Below are 18,743 nucleotides of genomic sequence, written 5' to 3' on the forward strand. Positions count from 1 at the left end.
GGATTACAAAGGATTACAAGTGAAGGAAATCCCAACTAGACTCCTAAATAAAAGGAAAGACTACAAATTCCTAGCAGATGCTTTGAGAAAACCCAGCGTGTTGGGAGTTCCCTCAAGGACTGAGCTTTCAATTCAGAATGAAATTATTTTGAGCAACAGAAGAACAAGAATGTGTTAGCTTCAGGTTTATATTTTATACTTTGTGTAATGTTAGAAACAAATGAGCAGTTCAGAGAGTGAAGATATAACGTCTTATAAAAGCAATATGGGAAGCCACAGAAAAATAAGAATGGTAACATATGATGTTCTTAACATGCATTATGTGAAAACTGGGGGGGGGGGGATTAATAGAATTGTTTTTATGCATACATGAAATAGACCATCCAAATAGGCAAAGGCACTTCTATAGAGGATGTTCCATCTTTCTTCAAATCCTGCCTTAGCCCTACTATCTTTGAACATACACTTGGGCTCCACCCTGTGGTAGGGTTGCCATACCCAGCCTAAATAAAAAATAAAACTAATAACTTTTGAAAAAAAATAAATAGTATATCAAATCTGAAACCAACATTTTCCTGTATTTATGCTTTATGTGGAATGCTGATTGGATGTGATGAGCAGCCAATCAGGAAATGGTATAGCCTAAATGGGAGGAGTTCTGGAATGCCTGACATCACAAGGGAGGTGGTTCTTAGCCAGTGGAAGGATGAAAAACCCTTAGGAGGAAATTAGGGAAAAGATTGTTCCATGGCAACACCAAGGTATCCAAACAGAAAGAGGTCTGAGGGGTGTAACACTTTCCTTACAAGCTATGATATTTGCAGGGTCTCATTCCAGGGCCGAAAGGTCACCAAGAGGGAAAATGATAGGGAGCTTTTATAAACTACAGATGGTTTTTCTTTTTCAAATACTAGACCTCAGGGTCATCCAATGAAACTGAGTGGTGGTACATTATAAGGATATGCACTGGTGCTGTCTTGCCAGCGTCCCCTACTGGCTGTTTGGCCAATAGCAACCACCAGGCAAGCAACAGGTTCTTTGGATTCCACTGGACAGAGAATTGACAGACTCTTAGGTAGAGACAAACTCTTATTAACTGGTAAACATCAGGAAAGAAATTGATCAGCAACCTGGAATGCAGTCTAATATAAAGCCAACAGCAACTGGAATAAACTACAAAGCTAGCAATATAACCAATAAGCAAAATATCTCAGGCAACAACAACAACAAAACAGATAGAATAGGTTTAGTTCTTCATGTCTCTCCAGCCGATGGAGATCTGGAAGGCTTATCTGGGATACTTCAGACTGGTAGATGGTTGTTCTCTTCACATTCTGGAATGGAGCATAGAACAATGTATCAAGATCTCCCTGTCTCCTTCAGCTTCTGGCCCTTATATGTCATATTTTTCCTTGTATAAGACTAGGGTTTTTTAGCTAAAAATTTAGGTTTAAAATTGGGGCTCGTTTTATACATGGGTTGTGCTGAGGGGTGTTTTGTTAATTTGGAGTCCCCCAAAATAGGGAGTGTCTTATACGTGGGGGCATCTTATAGACGGAAAAATATGGTAGTCTGTAGCGTAGGTCTCATGCCATGCTGGCAACAGATGTAATTCATGATGTAATTCCGTTCCCATCCTTTGATCTGGCCTGGGAGTCGACACATGTGAGCGTGAGCCTTCATTTGCATTCTTTATCTGTGCAGTTCAGTCACTGTAAGGTTACTTTCCTTGTTCCCAGTCAACTGCTTCCTCCTTCCTTCCCCCATGCAGGCAGGTGTTTGATAGCTGGCCAAGCCATGAAGTTCCTTTCGCTTCTTCTCAAACAGCCAGGTTCCTTATATTAAAGCTCCAGCTACATTGCAAACCAGGAGCATCACATTCTGTTTTATTCCCTGGCAATACAGGTGCCCTGCTCTGATTCATGGGCCCAGTTTATTTATCCAGATCCAGATCATGATCATGATCCAGAAAATATAAGTCTTTGGGAAACCCATTTACTTGCATATCAAAGGCTGCTAGATCAGATGGCTTTGAAATGAAAGATGACAACAGTCCTCTTCTTTCTTTAAGCCACAGCATCAGATGTCAAGTTGGGTCTTTGCAAAAAGAAAACAAAATGGCACACTTGGAGAGCCTGTGTAACAGCTTCCCCTCTACTTCTTTTCCAGGTCCAACTCATGGTCTCCAAAGTCTTGCTAGATTCAGTTGGATTTATAGAGTGAAAAATACTGTATATTGGACTCAACAACGTCTTTACGGAAAAGGATGGTCTAATACTGATGCCACTTTCTACCTAATGTGCTCATAATCTTATTCTCCATTTGTTGTTGTCTTATTCTAGCTTGTTGTTTCCTAAACACAACTGAGAGGATGGAGCAGCCAGCGCCCACAGAGCCTCCAACACTATCGGCAACTATAACTGGTGGTCTGTATACTGCACAGTCATATGGGATGAGGTTTCTCATAAAGTAGAGGGATGCATGGGAAATGCACAGGTTCTGTCTGCTTCTTTTCCATGTCCAACTTGTGGTCTCTAAAGTCTTTTTATTATTATTTATTTATTTCTTTTTTCAAATTAAAAATTTACAATCAAATATCAACGTACAATATAAAAACAAGGTTCCAAAGAATCTCCTGGACTTCCCTCCTCCCCTTTGTGGGTCCAATTGTTAGTCATTTCCTCCTGCATCTTTTATAACAATCCAAATCTTTTACATTTCTATTATGTCCAAAATTCTCCATTAAACTACAAGTGGTATTCCAACCACACTAAGAATTTTAGCTGTTTACAGTGGTTTTAAAAATAGATTATAAACTTTCCCCATTCCTTAAAATTTTCCTGATTTCTGATTCATTTTTGCCATTTCGGCATAATCCACCAACTTTATCTGCCATTCTTCTCTGGTAGGAAATTCATCTTATTTCCATCTCTGGGCCAATAACATCCTCACAGCCATGGTCATGTACATTGTCTTTTCTGCTCCTCTGGGATTTCAGCGCCTAGAATTCCTAACAGAAAGTATTTGAGGTTTTTTAAGGGGGGGTTAAACTTTTTCCCCAATTTATTAAATAACAATTCCCAAAATTCTTTTACTACCTTACATGTCCACCACATTTGATAAAAGGTGCCTTCTTTTTCCTTATATTTCCAACATATATTTGACCCTGTTTTATACATTTTTGCTAATTGACTGGGAGTTAAATACCAACGATATATCATTTTCATATAATTTCCTTTCAGCGTGCAACATGCTGTGAATTTTAAATTCCAATTCCCTAAGTTCTCCCATGTTGCAAGTTGCATATTATACCCAAAATCTTTCACCCAGTGTATCATTGGCGGATTAGGGCATGCCCAGGTGTCGCCCGGATCCCCCTGGTTGAAATTATTAATTTGTCCCTTGGCATGGGGACATTCCCAGGGGAGCTGAAGGAAGCAGTGGTATGTCTGCTCTTAAAGAAAACTTTGCTAGATCCTTTAGATCTATCCAATTACTGCCCAGTTTCAAATCTTCCATGTCTGGGTAAGGTAATTGAGAGAGCGGTTGCTGAACAGCTTGGTAGGTTTCTGGAGGAAACATCGGCTTTAGATCCATTTCAGTCTGGGTTCCGTCCTGATTTCAGGACCGAGACAGCTCTGGTTGCCCTAACAGATGATTTCCGTAGACAACTAGGGGATGAGGGAACAGTTTGGGAATATATACACGGTAACTTATTAAAAATTAGGCAATAAGTAAAGGATAATACAATATTATTGATGTCCACAGCTGAAGAAAGGAAAAATTACTGTAATTTAATTGGCTGCTCCTCTTAACGTCAGTTCATAACTGTTGTTTGCAAATGCTTACTGAAGTCCTATAAACTAGATATCCAGGAGCTTAGAGAAGAATAGAATGCAAATGAGAATGCTATATTATCAGTAAATATATGAATTATTTGAAAAGCAATTGTAATTGTCAGGGAACTGCCATCAGTGCCGAAGGGAGAGAGCAAAAGCCAGAGGGATTATAGAGAGCCTCCAGGGATCGGGAGAAGCAGCTCCTCTTCTGGGGAAGAGAATAAACGCAGCTCCAGTGGAGAGGGGGTGCAGGAGTCGGATGTGGCGAGGCAGTCCCACGACTCCTTGCCTGGGACAAGCAGGGAAGGAAGGGGTCCTCCGCTGCCCATGCCCTCTCTGCGCAGAAGGCTTTCACGCAGAGAGGGAAGGCAGAGACTGGGTGTCAAGGAGCTTCTTTGCTGGAAGAAGTTTAAGAAACGCCCACTCACGGATTCTGCCAGCGATTGAGTCAGCCACGGGTGAGTGGCTCTCTGGACAGATAAAGTTTACATTAGCAGCCAGCCAGGGAGAGATTTGCCTGCTTGCGCACGAGCAACCCCTTGGAAACCTAACAGTAATGAACAGATTATGCTTGTAGGACTGCAAGAAGTTCTGTAAGGAGGATTATTTGAAATATTGCAAGAAAAACTATGAAAAGAATTATTAGTTAATGATAATTAAGAGTAATAGAGAAATTAAGAATGCAGAACAAGTGATAAAGAACGGAAAATCATCAGAGGTTGTTGATGGAAGTCTAAAACTTTGTATAAGATAAGAATTTATGTTAAATGATTGTTGGAAATGATATGTTAAAAAAACTAATAAAAATGTGGAGAGAGAGAGAATGCTATATTATCTAAAACATTTTTCAATACCTTTGAATCCATATGGAACATCTTTTTGGTATAAGATGGAGACTAATCCAGCAAAAGAAAAAGAAAGACATTTCAGTTATATTGGACTCAACAATGTCTTTACAAGAAATGATAGTCTAATACTGATAGACGCCAAAGTTTAATGTTGTAAATGCCTCATTGAGACATATTTTTGGCCTGATGTTGTCCATTTCAACTTTGTACCGATGAAATCCTTGACATTTGTAGATGTGCATCTATTTTAAAAATTATGCTCCTGTAATAGGGAGATTAAGTGCAGGACAACAAAAGCAAATTTTGTGAGCTTTAATGCTTGACAAGAGACTAATACTCTGAGCTTGGAAGGGAAAACACCCACCATACAACCAATGTGTTCATAGTCATTATAATAGCTTGTTGTTTCACAGATGCAACTGAGAGGATGGAAAAGTCCAGAACTGATGGAGCATCCAGAAAGGATTCAGTAGCAGCAAAAGAAACTCGTGGTCTGTATACAGCACAGTCATATTGGATGAGATTTCTCATAAAGTAGAGGAATGCATGGGAAAGGGAAGTTGATGGAGAGACAGGCAGGGAGTGGAACCAGTCATATTGTGCCAGGGAGGAGTGCAGAGAAAAGCACACACAGCTCTTTGGGTGCCACAGATCCACGAAGCCCCATAGAAATCCCAGGATTCAGCCCACTCTTTGCTGCTGGCTGTGGTGTTCCTTTACTGTATGGAGTCCAGAATGGCTCTACCATTAGGCAGAATGAGGCAGTTGCCTCAGGTAGCAGGTGCTGGGGTGGGCAGAGATATGAAGACCACACAAGCTGCCCTGCACCTCCTCAGTTAGTCTGCTGTCCCATCAGCAGCATCAAAATAAGAGCCAATGGCCAGTTCAGCCCAGCTTTTGTATGTGGAATTATGTGTACAGAGGGAGAATCTTGTCATTTGTTTGGGAAGCAGAAAGTCCTTTAGTATCAAAGGCTACTGTCTTCTGATCCAGACATTGGTCAGAAAAGCTTCCTCAAGCAGCAAGGTATCCCTCCTTGCTTCCTCCACCTGCTTACCCACCCAGATTACCACCCCTTGAACAGTTGACTGTCTCTGGCTGATGGCTACCACAGCATATGGAAACCCTTTTTCCTGGAGTGGCAGTGGTATGTTGGCTTGTTGCTATTTAGTCATTGAGTTGTGTCTGACTCTTTGTGACCCCATGGACCAGAGCACGCCAGGCACTCTTGTCTCCCACTGCCTCCCACAGTTTGGTCAAACTCATGCTGGTAGCTTCGAGAACACTGTTGGCTACTGATGGCTAAATCAGAATTTTCTTTCTTCAAGCATCTACTTTTCAGGACATGGTTACCTTCTTAAAATCTCCAACGGGCGAAAGATTTATCATACTTGAGATGTTCATCCTTACTGCCATGACACTGCTGCTTTTCCTTCTATGTAAGTACATAATTAGCATACTTTGCAACTAATGTCATGTGCTTTGCTTAAATGCCAATAGCATTTCCAAAAAGAGATGGCAGAATCCACCTTCCATTTATCCCTTTCATCTCTCTTTGATATCAGGGGTTGAGTTACAGCTGTCATTCATTGAGAGCAATGACACTGTTTTGTTCTCCCTGAATAAGTGAGTTCCAGCACTTGGAACAGAAGCACAGGCTTGTACAAGTCCCTGGGACACCCTGGACAATTCCCTTTCCCAGCTGCAATTCTTTGCTCCTTTCCCAACTAATCCTCATTTGCTGGGGGAGAGCCCCCATTCTTGATCCTCGCCACCCTGCCCTCTGCCAGGGCTCCAGTCCCCTGAAGGAAAGTGCTTGGGGAAAACAGGCTGCAGAGGAAAAGGCCATGGCCAAAGTGGGTGGGTCCAGAGCCTACCTAAATATCAAGATATATGCAGGGCCTTTTTCAGCCGGAATTCATCAGTTCCAGGCCCTCTCAGGTGGGCTCCGTTGCTAATCTAAGAGAACAAGGGAGATATTCAAGGTGAGTTTGTCACCTCTTTCTCCAGAAAAATAGCACTGGATAAATGAACACATGACCTATTTGTAAACCTAGTTCATATTTAAAGGGCACTCAAAGTAAGCAAAGCTTCGGGGGAGGAAACCAAATGATCCAAGAATTTACATATTTTAAGCATATGGCAGGGCATGAGGCAGCTTGGCAAATGGAAGTCTCTAGGACAAAGAGGACAGGTGCATCTAGACACCAAAAAATCTAGAGCTTTCAAAGGAAGGCCAACCATCTGATGACAGAAGCAACAGGCCAAATGGAAACAGGACTTCAGACCAGCAGGGCAGCCACAATCAAGGCACAGGAAACATCAATATAAGGCCTGAGAGGAGAAAATATTAATAGAAGTCATATTCATGTTTTTGTTGATTTGATTTTTTATTCACTCTTCTCCCTAAGCTCCCAGGGCACGTTATAAGTCAGCATTTAAAATTCAATGTTAAAAGCAGTTTGAAACCAGTATCCCCCTCCCCCAGGTCACCAGACTAGTAAGCTAGAACAGAATTTCTTCATTTCTTTTCTACCTACCTCCTCCTTAGATCAGAAGGAAATTAAAAAAAGAGCTGATTTTCAAGTGGGATTGGGAATGATTCGAAGCATTGTTGTTGGGATTGATTCAACCTATAAGGACAAGGATGGTAAGCATTTTATATACAAATCCTCACTTTTGCTAGAACATGTTTAATTTAAATGGACTTCAATTCCTGTAGTTCCCTTTGAGATTCATATTGTGTGAGCAAAACATTCAGTGAAACTCATCACCCAATAGAGTTTATCACTTTTTCACTGCTCAGCATAAAGAAAAGCAGGTGGTTGTGATTCTCACATCTCCCCACTAGAAATGCTGTTCTTCCCCATCACACTGTAATTCACAATGTTTGTGCTAGTGCTAGATTTTAGCACTAGTGCAAAGGAACTTTGCCCCCACTTCTCCCTGCATGCCATCACCAAAGCTGCTCTGCAGGGTGGGGAACAGATTGGAGGGAAAGGGGCTGAAGATTGCATTGCGCAAGGAGAAATTCCTGAGCTTACAGAACACCCTCTTTAGAACTATGTGGAATGCAACCCAATATTCATCAGGAAAAGAGTTTGGGTGCCTGTATTTTCTTAGATTTCAGAAAGCATAATAGAAAACTGTAAAGTAATCTTTGCAAATTTGGCTTTACTGTGTGACTCAGTGGGGAATTGTTTTGTGACCCTGTGATTCCCAGCAGAAAAGAAGGACATAGGAAGGGAACATTAGAGATACTTCATGAGCCACTTTCAATATGAGAATAGGATAGTGGATTGCATGGGTGTTTGGTCTGATCCAGCTGCAGGATTCTTCTGAGGCTTTTCATTGGTGATCTCAGCCACAGAGAATCAAGTCTGCCCTCATATTCATAAGAACCCCATCCTGGAGCTCTGCTTCTTGTTTCAGGCTAAAGTGTTTTAAAATGTTTGGAAATGGTTTCTTAATATTTGCAGATTGTTATTTCAGATACTCCTGCCTTAAACTGTTTCAAATCTTTTAGACTTCCAAATACTTGCTGTAGTTCAAAACTTATCAGAGGAAGTGCGACATTTTGCCATCAAAAATGATCAACTGCAAAGGGAAATTGGTAAGCTACCCTATGATGCTGAAGAATTGTAGTGCAGTGGGATCCTGCCCTGATTCTGCCCCAGCTGAAAGCCCCTCCTCTAGCTGAAAACTCTTAGAGCCAGAGCAGAGAGCTGTCCTCCTTTTCAGGTCAGCTAAAAGACCTGTCCTTTACTATACTCATCCATGGAAGAGAGATTCTTGAACAGCACATCTGAGGCAACCTCTGACAACTTGGTCAGAGAGACTGCTGGGCTGTGGGGTGATTGGTGCAACAACAAAATCTCTCTTGTTTCACAAGCCCATCATCAGAAAGAAGCCCTCAAGCCCCGTCACATAGTGAATTGGCTCATTGGCATGTGGGATAAAAGACCTGCAGACCATAGCAACTCTCACTCTACCCACAGGCCTGTTTTGGTGCCACGGCAAGTACCCAGACGGCCAAACCTAGGTCAGGATAGGATCCTCCATTTATCTGCACAGGTCTCTAAGGTGGGCTTTCCTTCACTGGAAACACTTGCTTTATAGGTAGAGAGATTATAATGATGTTTATAAAGCTTTTTATGAAAAAGCAGAGAAGGGGAATGAGTTCTGAAATATTCTATGATTGGATATCATGTATCAAATCAGAACACAGCTGCTCAGAATCCTTAGTCCGGACTCAAGCTCAGGAAAACCCAGACCACTGAATACATAACACCCTTCTCCCTTAGACATGAGCACTCATCCCTGTCAACACAAATATTCATCAAAGTGGTGTGGGCAGTGCCTCACCCACTGAGATGGGTGAAGCTCATCCCCTTGGGTTGTTGGGGATCCTGATGGAGCTGGAGCTGGTGTCATGGGTGAAACTGGTATCATTGCGTTCACACTGTTTGGTGTTGAAGTGTTGGGGCCCCATTCCTCAGCTCTACCCTGGGCTGCAGGTTCTCATCAGGTACATCAGCCTGTGAGTCAGGCTGATCATTCACCTTGTGTTCTGGCATGGTAGCAGTGGCTGGCGCTGGGGCATCGGACAGGCGCCAACGTATTTAGTCCACATGCCGGCAGTGGACCTGAACATCTGGTGTGGCAAGCTTGTCACCCCGGTAACAGCAGTGGAGATAAACGCAGGGTGATCTCCGTAGTTTGGGATGTAGACAGGGTCAACAAGTGTGAAGGACCTGGGGGCCGCTGGAGCCCCTTGGCCAGGAGGCCGATCAGATGCAAGATTTGGGTGCAGGCAATCCAGGAGTGATGCCAGCTTCTGGTTTATAAGGAGCTCTGCTGCGCTTCAACCTGTGGCAATGCAGGGTTTGATGTGCTGCTGCAGCAGGAAATCAACTAGGCTCTTGTTCCAGTCCCCCTGGGCAATCTGGGTGAGGGATTCCTTGGTGGTCCTCACCATTCTCTAAGCCTGTCCATTCGTTGATGGGTGGAACGGTGCTGCTGGGACATGCTGGATGAGGTTGTTGGCCATGAACTTCTGTAACTCGGCTGACATGAACTGTACTCCATGATCAGACATGATGGTGTCTGGCAGGCCATGTATGGTGAAGAAAGACCCGCAGCAGGGCATAGATGACGATCCGGGAGGTCATTGCTGAGACTGGCACCACCTCGAGCCACTTTGACAAGGAGTCCACATTGATCAAGAATGTCTGACCTTGGCATGGACCAGCAAAATTGATGTGGAGTCTTAACCATGGTGTGCGTGTCATCTACCTTTGGATTGGGGCCTGAGGCATGGCTGCTCAGGTCTCTTGTCAGGCCTGGCAGTGCTGGACCCACTCTTCTACTGCTGCATTACTGCCTGGCCACCAGATGTAGCTACTGGCCAGAGCTTTCATATGGACAATGCCTGGGTGACTCACATGGAGAGCCTCCAGCACTCTGGTCTACAGCTTAGCAGGGATCATGACCCAGTTTCCCCACAGCAGGCATCCCTTGTGAACTGACAGCTCATGCTGCTGGGAGACAAATGGGGAGAATTCTGAATCAAGATGACCCGCTGGGCACCCCCTCCACACCCAGTTGAGCACTCGAGAGATGGTGCGACGCTTCACCAAGTGTGTGGTGACATCCATGGCATGGAGCGGCAGCTGGGGAAGCGTCTACAGCAGCATCACACTGTGGGCTGGGGACAGGTCAACATCTATGTCTGGTAATGGTAGGTAGCTTAGGGCATCTGCGTGGCCCTGGCTCTTGCCAGGAATGTTGTGCAGCATGTAGTCATATGCATTGAGAAAGATGGACCACCTTAGCATCCTCAGGGACAGGACCTGGGGCATCTTCTAATCAGCAGCAAAGAGGCCCAGCAGAGGCATGTGGTCACTTATGATAATGAAGTGGTGGCCATAGATGTAGTCATGCAACTTCTTTACTTCTGCTACGATAGCAAGGGCCTCCGTGTCAATCTGGACATAATTGCATCCCGTAGATGACAAAGTTCTGGAGTAGAATGCATTGGGGGCCTATCACCCATCGGGCTACTGGTGGCTGAGGACTGCGCCAATTTCATATGGGGAGGTGTGACAGGCAAGCACAACAAGCTTGGTCTCATCAAAATGGGTTAGGACTCATTCAGGGAAGAGCAGCTGTTTGACAGCATTGAAAGCAGCCTTTTGAGCATGGCCCCAGATCCAAGGAGATTTCTTGTCCAAAAGCCAGTGCAGGTCCTCCACGATTGCAGCCTTGTATGGAAGAAAGGAATGGTGTGACTGGATAGCATGTATTGAATCAGAATCCAGGGGTTCAGAATCCTTAGTTCAGACTCAAGGCAGGCAAACACAAAGCACTGAATACATATTAGCTAAAGTGATTATAAAATTGTGTATAAAGCTTTAGATACGAAAGCAGAGACGGGGAACGAATGCAAATTGCATCACTTGTGCATAAAAACAAGCGAAGGATGGTCAGCACGAAAACATACATTTTGTGGAAGTTGTATAATGCCATTTCCCCTCTTTGACCTTGGGAAATATGATTGCCTTTAAAGACATTATGCCAAAACCAGACCTAAACCCTGATTGAAATGGATCTAGAAAATCAGTTTGCTCCAAGAGCACCTGGATCTGGTCCAACACCACCCACTCAAGAACCTTGCCCAGGAAGGTGAGATTAGCAACTGATGGACTGTTACTTAGATTTTTCTGAGCCCAGAGAAGAATAATAATAATAATAATAATAATAATAATAATAATAATAATAATAATTTATTTATATTCTGCCCATCAGGCTGGGTTTCTTAAGGAGTGATTTTACCACTGCCTCTGCTCTGGACACCCTTTAAGATTTATCTGCTTTAACTGAAGGGTCATGAAGGGTCAATTTTATCCTCAAAATACTTTGCAAACAAATCACGGAAAGCTGCTTTCAGTTCTACTATCTCCTTCAGGCCAGACTGTAGCAGGCCCTACTCCACCCAAGAAAGCTCTGCTGCATGGCACAATGGAGGAAGCTAAGCAACACTTCTTTGTAGCCTTCACTGCCACTTGGTAGGCTCAAGGATGAGCCCTCACCAGTGTTCAATTGCATTCAACCAGATTTTACCTCCACACACGTTCAAGCCATTTCCCAGCTTCTTTCTTTGCCCTAACCAGTGGCGTAGCGTGGGGGGTGCAGGGGGGCGGGCCGCACCGGGCGCAACATCTGGGGTTAGGGCAAATCCACGGGTTAGGGGGCGCAAATCCACGGGTTAGGGGGCGCAAATCCACGGGTTGGGGGCGCAAATTACTTGCCTTGCCCCGGGTGCTGACAACCCATGCTACGCCACTGGCCCTAACCTCTGCAGTATACCAGGGGGCCAAACAGGCTGAATGAAGCGGGAGAGGGAGCTCAGGACCAATAGTGTCAATGGCCCAAGCCAAGATGTAAAGGGGAAAAAACAACTATCTGACTTTCAGAAGACATCTATTCAGGGAAGTTTTTAATGGTTGGACTCCAGTTGTGTTTTATTTTGTTGGAATTCACCCAGAGTAGCTGAGGAAAACCCAGTTAGATGGGCAGCATATTATAAAGTATCATTGTCGTTGTCATCATCATCATCATCTTTATTCAGTTGTTCCACAGCTTGGCCAAAACTTGGCAGGAGCACCACCCACTTTCAGATGAGCTGGAAAATCCCCCAGAGGCATTTGGAGGCCCACTGGAACCATCCTGTCAGCTCAGGCAGGGAGACTGCTGGGCAGCAAACCAGGTGGTAAACCAGCAGAATCCCTCATCTGTCCCAGTTGCCCACTCTAGATTGCCCTCCCCACCTCCGCAACTGGACAGTTAGCCTAGAGAGAGAAAGATAATTTTGATAAACCACAGCTACTCCCCCTCTCCATCCTTCAAGTCTGCCCTAATGCTGCCCGAAGTATCCAGGTGGAAACAAGTAGGTGAGGTTCTTGACTGTGCTCCCTGTTCCAGCTATGCCCACCCAGCTATTTACTGCAGCATCAGCATGGGTTGATGAGTTAATGTTGTTCTTTTTTTAAAGATTCCTGAGCTTCCTAGATTAATATATGTTATCATGTGGCCAGAGAAATGAACTTCACAAAAGGTAATTGAAATCTGCACAGGCATACAATTCCTTATCTTGTTTTCTCTTTCTCTTCTTCCTCCATACCTGGCTGACTCAAAGACATCATCTCTAAAAATGTGAATGATGGTTGGGTTTTATTCGCAACGGCATACTATTGGTTTTCTCATGGGCCACAATCATGGATGAATTCCCAAAAAGCGTGTGAGAGGGAAGGCGCCAAGCTAATTTCTCTGCAAACAGCAGTAGAACAGGTGAGCATCAAAGCCGAGTATTGAAAAGGTAGGGGGTCTCCTTGAGTCAAAGGGCTCCTATCATCACTATCCATTTAAGAAGGTACAATCCACCTGTATGCAGGCAATACAGCAACTCCATCAGTCAAGCCAAGGGGTGGGTGGCGCAGGGAACTGCTGCTACCATCTGGGGCTAACTAAGGTTTCATGGTGCTGCTGAGCTCTAATAGAATGAAGCTGGCAGTCAGGAAGGAGGTCTTGAAGGAGGAGGAGTAGATACTTGAGGGAAATCTTGTAGATTCTTCCTCTGCTCTTTGAGATGTACTGAGTGCTCAGAAAAAAAGGCTTCCCTCACCACCCTAACCCTCTGGCATGAGGGGATCATGGAGATGACTCTAGAGGAGCTTGCAAGGTGTATCCCTCTCCCAGCCCCTTAACCCTGGCAGAGGGGCTACTGGGATGCTGCAGGGCACAGACATAGGTGAGACCCCATTGTCATCCCATCAAGTATACCACAACCAGACTGATTCCAATAGCTCTGGAACCAACAAACAAACATGGATACAGATATTGGAGTATTTGCCACACAGGGTCACTGTCCCTCTAGATGGTTCCAAGACCAACTGTTTTATGGCACAGTCATTTACAGTATCTGGAAATTTTAACTCTGTGTCATGACTGGAACACACATGTAGTCAGTCTTGGTGAGGGCAGGTGAAGTTACCCTTCACTACAATATTTTCTCTTTGGGATGCTTCCTTGATTCCATCAGCAGCAGCATCATAACTTGGATCAGGGAGACAATAGCACATCCTCAGTACAAAATTATTCTTGGTGTTTGATGCAACCATGCTTGGAATACCATCGTTTTGATCACGGCTTCCTCCAAAAATATGGATTTGGCTTTCAAAGGTGACACCTGTGTCTTTTGAAATGTGTTTGTTTTATGCCTGTTGGATGTTTGTAAAGGGCTATAGTAGCTCAGAGAATGGAACATTGTCTAGAAAGGCTTTGAGAGAACTGCCTTGCTCCTCATTCCTACTGAAAATTTTCTTGTTTTTCTTTCTCCCCACCCCTACCCCAGCAATTTGTGGTGAATCAAGTAAAAGCCCGAAGAAACCTTTTTTGGATTGGACTCTTTAAAGACAGCCGAGCGAAATGGAGATGGCTGTCAGGAGTAGAGGCTTTAATCACGTAGGTTTTTGAAGAAATATTTGCTAATGGCATGCATTCCAAGAAGTTGCAGATTCTGTTTACGTAATTGACCCTTTCCCTCTCCAAATATATTTTGCCATGCACTTTTCTCTACTACCAAAGATCTGCATATGTACTCCTCCACATCATTGCCCAGATGAGCGGCTGCTGCTTCTCACTAGGTTGGAGAGGCAGGAAGGCTACTCTTCCTGCTTCTCTAACCTAATGAATGTGGTGATTTGGAAGAGGAAGAAGGCATGCTTTTAAATGGTTTGTGCTGCTTAGTTCAGCTGCAAAAGGACTTGCAGGAACCTTTAGCTGAGCAACACTGTCAGCTAGCAGTTTAAGACAGTTCATGGTTCCCTTTAAGTATCTAACAACTCTTTTCAGCTTGTGTTGATGGATGTACAAGGTCAGAGTAAGATCTCACTCATCCACAGCTTGGTAGTAGAACAGAGAACTGGACTGGCATTTATTACCAAGACTGCATTAACAGAGGGCTGCTTTCAATTTTGCAAGGTCTCCTGGAACAAAATCCAATGACATTCATCTCTATTGATGCACCCAATACCAACCACTAATCCTTTTTGGCAAAGGTATTGAGTAAAATTTACAAACGGGCAATGGGGTTGTATAATACTAGCTGGGAAATTAAACCCTGTATGCCAGTGGTTCCCAGTTAGCTAAGTACTGCAGACCCATTGTTTTTCAAAAGCCACACCATGGGCCACCCTACCTTTGAACATTTTAATATATCTGTGGCAGTTTTTGTTATGTGAATGACACCATGGAGCCCCTGGGTGGGTGGTCTGTGGACCACCAATTGGGAACCTCTGCTGTTTGTGATCTTAGACTTGATCAAAGGGCAGATCTCACCCGAACATCTCATGGGAGTAAAAAATCCACCTACTGCACCATTACTAGTAATATCAATTTAATAGATTCACAGAGAGCTAAAAATGAGGGAGTTATAGAATACATTTATCACAGAATTTTAGTGCTGTGTAGTGGGACTTGATTCAGTACACAATGGACACTGGAAAATGCAAGTGACAATAAGAGTTAGGCTAGGGTGATACCTTTGTCAACTATGGATAATTGATTAAAGTAAACTTAGAACCATCATGTTAGATTTAGATAAGATATATATGTGAGAAATATCATATCATTTCAATCAACGCTATAATGGCTTTGTGGTTATAGATTATATTTTGCAATTCATTTGAGGACATAGCTATTATTGTTTCTGCACTGTGTCATTGCTCTCCTCATGCATGGGGTGGGTGATGGATGTGAAAGGAGGTGGATGAAGGTGGATGCAAATCTAACAAGGTTTTAATATGCTCAGAACAATCATTACTGTGCTAACTCTGCTATCAGAAAGTAAGGATCTCTCTTTCAAAACCCTCTCTCCAACACCCACAACGGTCCAGAGCAGATCTGAGGAGGATGTGGGTGCATATGGACAGGAGAGAGGGCCAGTTCTGTTGCAGAAATTGAAATCCTGGCAATAGCAGAAGTACTGCATTGGATGCTGCCCAAACTAAATTGACTGAAAGTTCTTGTGTGTACCACTGAGCCTTCCAGTCACACCCTCAGTTTTTTGTAGGTTACTATGAGAAATCACTTCATGTGAAAAGAAAAGAGACAGTCTTAACCCACAGTTGTTGTTGGGATTTTGAATACGTGCAGCTTCACACAGAGTCAATTAGAAGTTGGCCAACAGCCAAGGCAATGTAAAGGAGTAAAATCTGCCTGGAGATATAGAGGCCTGGAGACAGTTCCCTCATTGGTCAAGCTCACTCATGGGAATAATGATTTATGGCCTATTGACTGGAATGTGTTAGTAGAGTGTTGAGAGTTGAGTGTTAGTGTAAGAATCATGTGGTGAGAGAGCTAAAGATCCATGTTGTGCTCTGTTCCTGTAAATAGTAACTTGAAGTCCACTGTACATAATAAACACCTATAAGTAACAAGCAACTGATTCCTGCTTCGTCCATCCTGCTTGCAACCGATTGCTTTCGTGAACTCTGCGTATACTCTGCTAAGGTCCTGCAACAAGTTAGAAAGTTGCGAAATACCAATAGTTGTTGTTGTTGTTTTCCTTACATGGTTAGAATTATAAAATATGGGAAGAAAAATCCATCACACTTGTGAGTGGATGTTAAGAGAGAAAGAGCTGAACATCTTTTTAATGATAGAAGGCAAGGGGAGCGGGTGAAGAAGTAGACATCCAATCTTGATTGATCAAGGCTGCTATTTCTCTTCTTTTCAGCTTCTGGAAATGGGGTGAGCCAAATAGAGCCGCGAAGCACGACTGTGGTGCAATGGCCTTTAATTGCCGCGGAAATTGCTGGGCAGCATTAAACTGTGAGCAAATGACACAGTATATTTGCAAGAAGGTGCCGAATGATGCTTGGCTCTAAGAAGACACTTTCAAGATGAACAAAACTGGATCTCATGATCACTACACAAAACCAAAACCAAGAGATCACCCCACCCTGCTGTTTTAATGCACAATCCACACTCTGCCATCTAGATTATGGGACTCTTTGGCATCAGCCCTCAAAAACACCTTGAAAAGACCTTATTCTGCAAGCTCAAACGTAGATGGCTACGAAAATAAAGAATGGAAGCATCCAGTCATAGCCTGTTTTCTGTTTAATGTATTTATTTGCAATGCACACCAATATTTGTTTCCTTATTCTGTGTGTTTGATGCCCCATTGCCCCTTCTGATCTCCATGGTCGCTACCTTACAAGGCACATAAGGACAACCCTGCATGCCAGGCAATGAGAATGGGGGCCACCCAGCGTTTGGTGTCCCCTTCTAGCAGACTAATCACAAATACAACTTTGGCTTCATCACTGGAAACTCTGGCGCCCTTAATCTCATGTAGAGCTAACATTGGGAAATAAACACAGTGAACTGCTCTCGATTTATTCAGAACTTGGCAGGGGGCAAGACTGGGGCCCACACCAGTGTGGGCACAGCACTGGCAGCATGTGCTGGTGCTTTCATGGCATTCATGGTAACAGGGATGCCAACTTGAATAAAATATTGGGGGTTGAGCAGGTAAGCTCCCCCCTGCATAATTGATCACAAGACAGTGCACACACATCATTTGAATGGCAATGCCCATGAACTTTGGGGAGGCGGCCCCCTAAAATATTTTATGGGGGCCTTTACCTCTTGAAGTTGGCTCAAATGTACAGTGGCCGTCAACTGAGTTAAGTAACCAATTAGACTCTGCTGTCCTGAATCAGACCTTTACAAGGTGTGAATAGCTTGGTCTGTGTTGTTGAAGAAGAAGAAGAAGAAGAAGAAGAGTTTGGATTTGATATCCCGCTCTATCACTACCCGAAGGAGTCTCAAAGTGGCTAACATTCTCCTTTCCCTTCCTCCCCCACAACAAACACTCTGTGAGGTGAGTGGGGCTGAGAGACTTCAAAGAAGTGTGACTGGCCCAAGGTCACCCAGCAGCTGCATGTGGAGGAGCGGAGACGTGAACCCGGTTCCCCAGATTACGAGACTACCGCTCTTAACCACTACACCACACTGGCTCTCAAGTGTTGAGGACTAGCACCCCAGGAATCTAGCTGGGGACCTCTCCTGCCACATCTTGCATGATTGAAGGCTGGAAGTGGTTGTGGTTGCTTCAATCTGTCCTGTATACCCAGCCAAGGAGAACTGATGTTTTAATTCTTCATTGTCAGGGAATGAACTGAACAGGAAGACTCAGAAGTGTCCACTCAGTCTGTTTGGCTCCTCTCAGAAGAGGAGGGAGAGTGGGAAGGTTTTCCCCCTTGTCTCCAACAGTTTCACGAGGAGAAGAAAACAGAGCTGAATTATAGCTGAAGGAAGAAATGCCTAGTTACGAGATATTGGAGGGGGGGGGAGAGAGAGCAGACTGCAGAGACCTCCCTGGAAAGTTTGGGAGATCCTCCTTCTCCAAGGGCTCGTAGGTCCCTACACATTCAAGAACAAAGAATGTGAAGGAGTATGACTCCTGGGACTTCCTGTAAACTTTCAGGATGTTGTTGGGGATGGAAGCCAAAAGAAAGTTAGAAAACCATTAGTCGAGGTTGAAGGAATTCTCAGGCTGTGATGTGGTAGCCAAAGGTTTGTTATGTTGTATAAGATGGGATGTTATGTTTGGAAAATATGTGTAAAAACCAATAAAAAATATATTAAAAAAAGAAGAAGAATGAACTGATCCTATAATCTTTTTCCCAAGGTCATTGTGTCTTTTAATAACAGGACAGAAGGAGCCTGGTTTCATTCTCTTTTTCTTTCTTGGTTTTCTCTCTACAGTCATACCTCATGTTACGTTTGCTTCAGGTTGAGCGTTTTCAGGTTGCGTCCCGCGGCAACCCGGAAGTACCGGAAAGGGTCATTCCCGGGTTTCACCACTCGCACATGCGCAGACGTGCAAAATGATGTCAAATGTGTGCGCAGAAGCGGTGAATCGCGACCCGCAGAGGCTGGTTGCATTCTTTTCAGGTTGCAAACGGGCCTCCGGAACGGATCCCGT

The 18,743-nt window shown here is 44.0% G+C and overlaps 1 protein-coding gene across 1 annotated transcript; it reads left to right on the forward strand.

The window, feature by feature from the left end:
- The first annotated feature begins 755 nt into the window (after positions 1-755).
- Positions 756-16,857, forward strand: LOC310742396 (CD209 antigen-like protein D). Its single transcript, XM_083571865.1, has 9 exons — positions 756-779; positions 2,343-2,426; positions 5,101-5,178; positions 6,016-6,126; positions 7,239-7,337; positions 8,214-8,300; positions 12,885-13,036; positions 14,100-14,209; positions 16,485-16,857. Exons 2-9 carry the CDS (start codon positions 2,372-2,374, stop codon positions 16,633-16,635), a joined length of 843 nt encoding a protein of 280 aa, XP_083427991.1. The 5' UTR covers positions 756-779; positions 2,343-2,371; the 3' UTR covers positions 16,636-16,857.
- The last annotated feature ends 1,886 nt before the right edge of the window (positions 16,858-18,743 follow it).

Source organism: Podarcis filfolensis, assembly GCF_964270895.1.
Source record: "Podarcis filfolensis genome assembly, chromosome: 9".
NCBI lineage: Eukaryota > Metazoa > Chordata > Lepidosauria > Squamata > Lacertidae > Podarcis > Podarcis filfolensis.

Excerpts from the sequence above, each read along its gene's own strand:
- LOC310742396 (XM_083571865.1), top strand. The coding sequence starts at position 2,372 with ATGGAGCAGCCAGCGCCCACAGAGCCTCCAACACTATCGGCAACTATA. Across the intron at positions 8,301-12,884 it reads TCAACTGCAAAGGGAAATTG|ACATCATCTCTAAAAATGTG; the intron begins GTAAGCTACCCT and ends GCTGACTCAAAG. Across the intron at positions 14,210-16,484 it reads GGAGTAGAGGCTTTAATCAC|CTTCTGGAAATGGGGTGAGC; the intron begins GTAGGTTTTTGA and ends TCTTCTTTTCAG.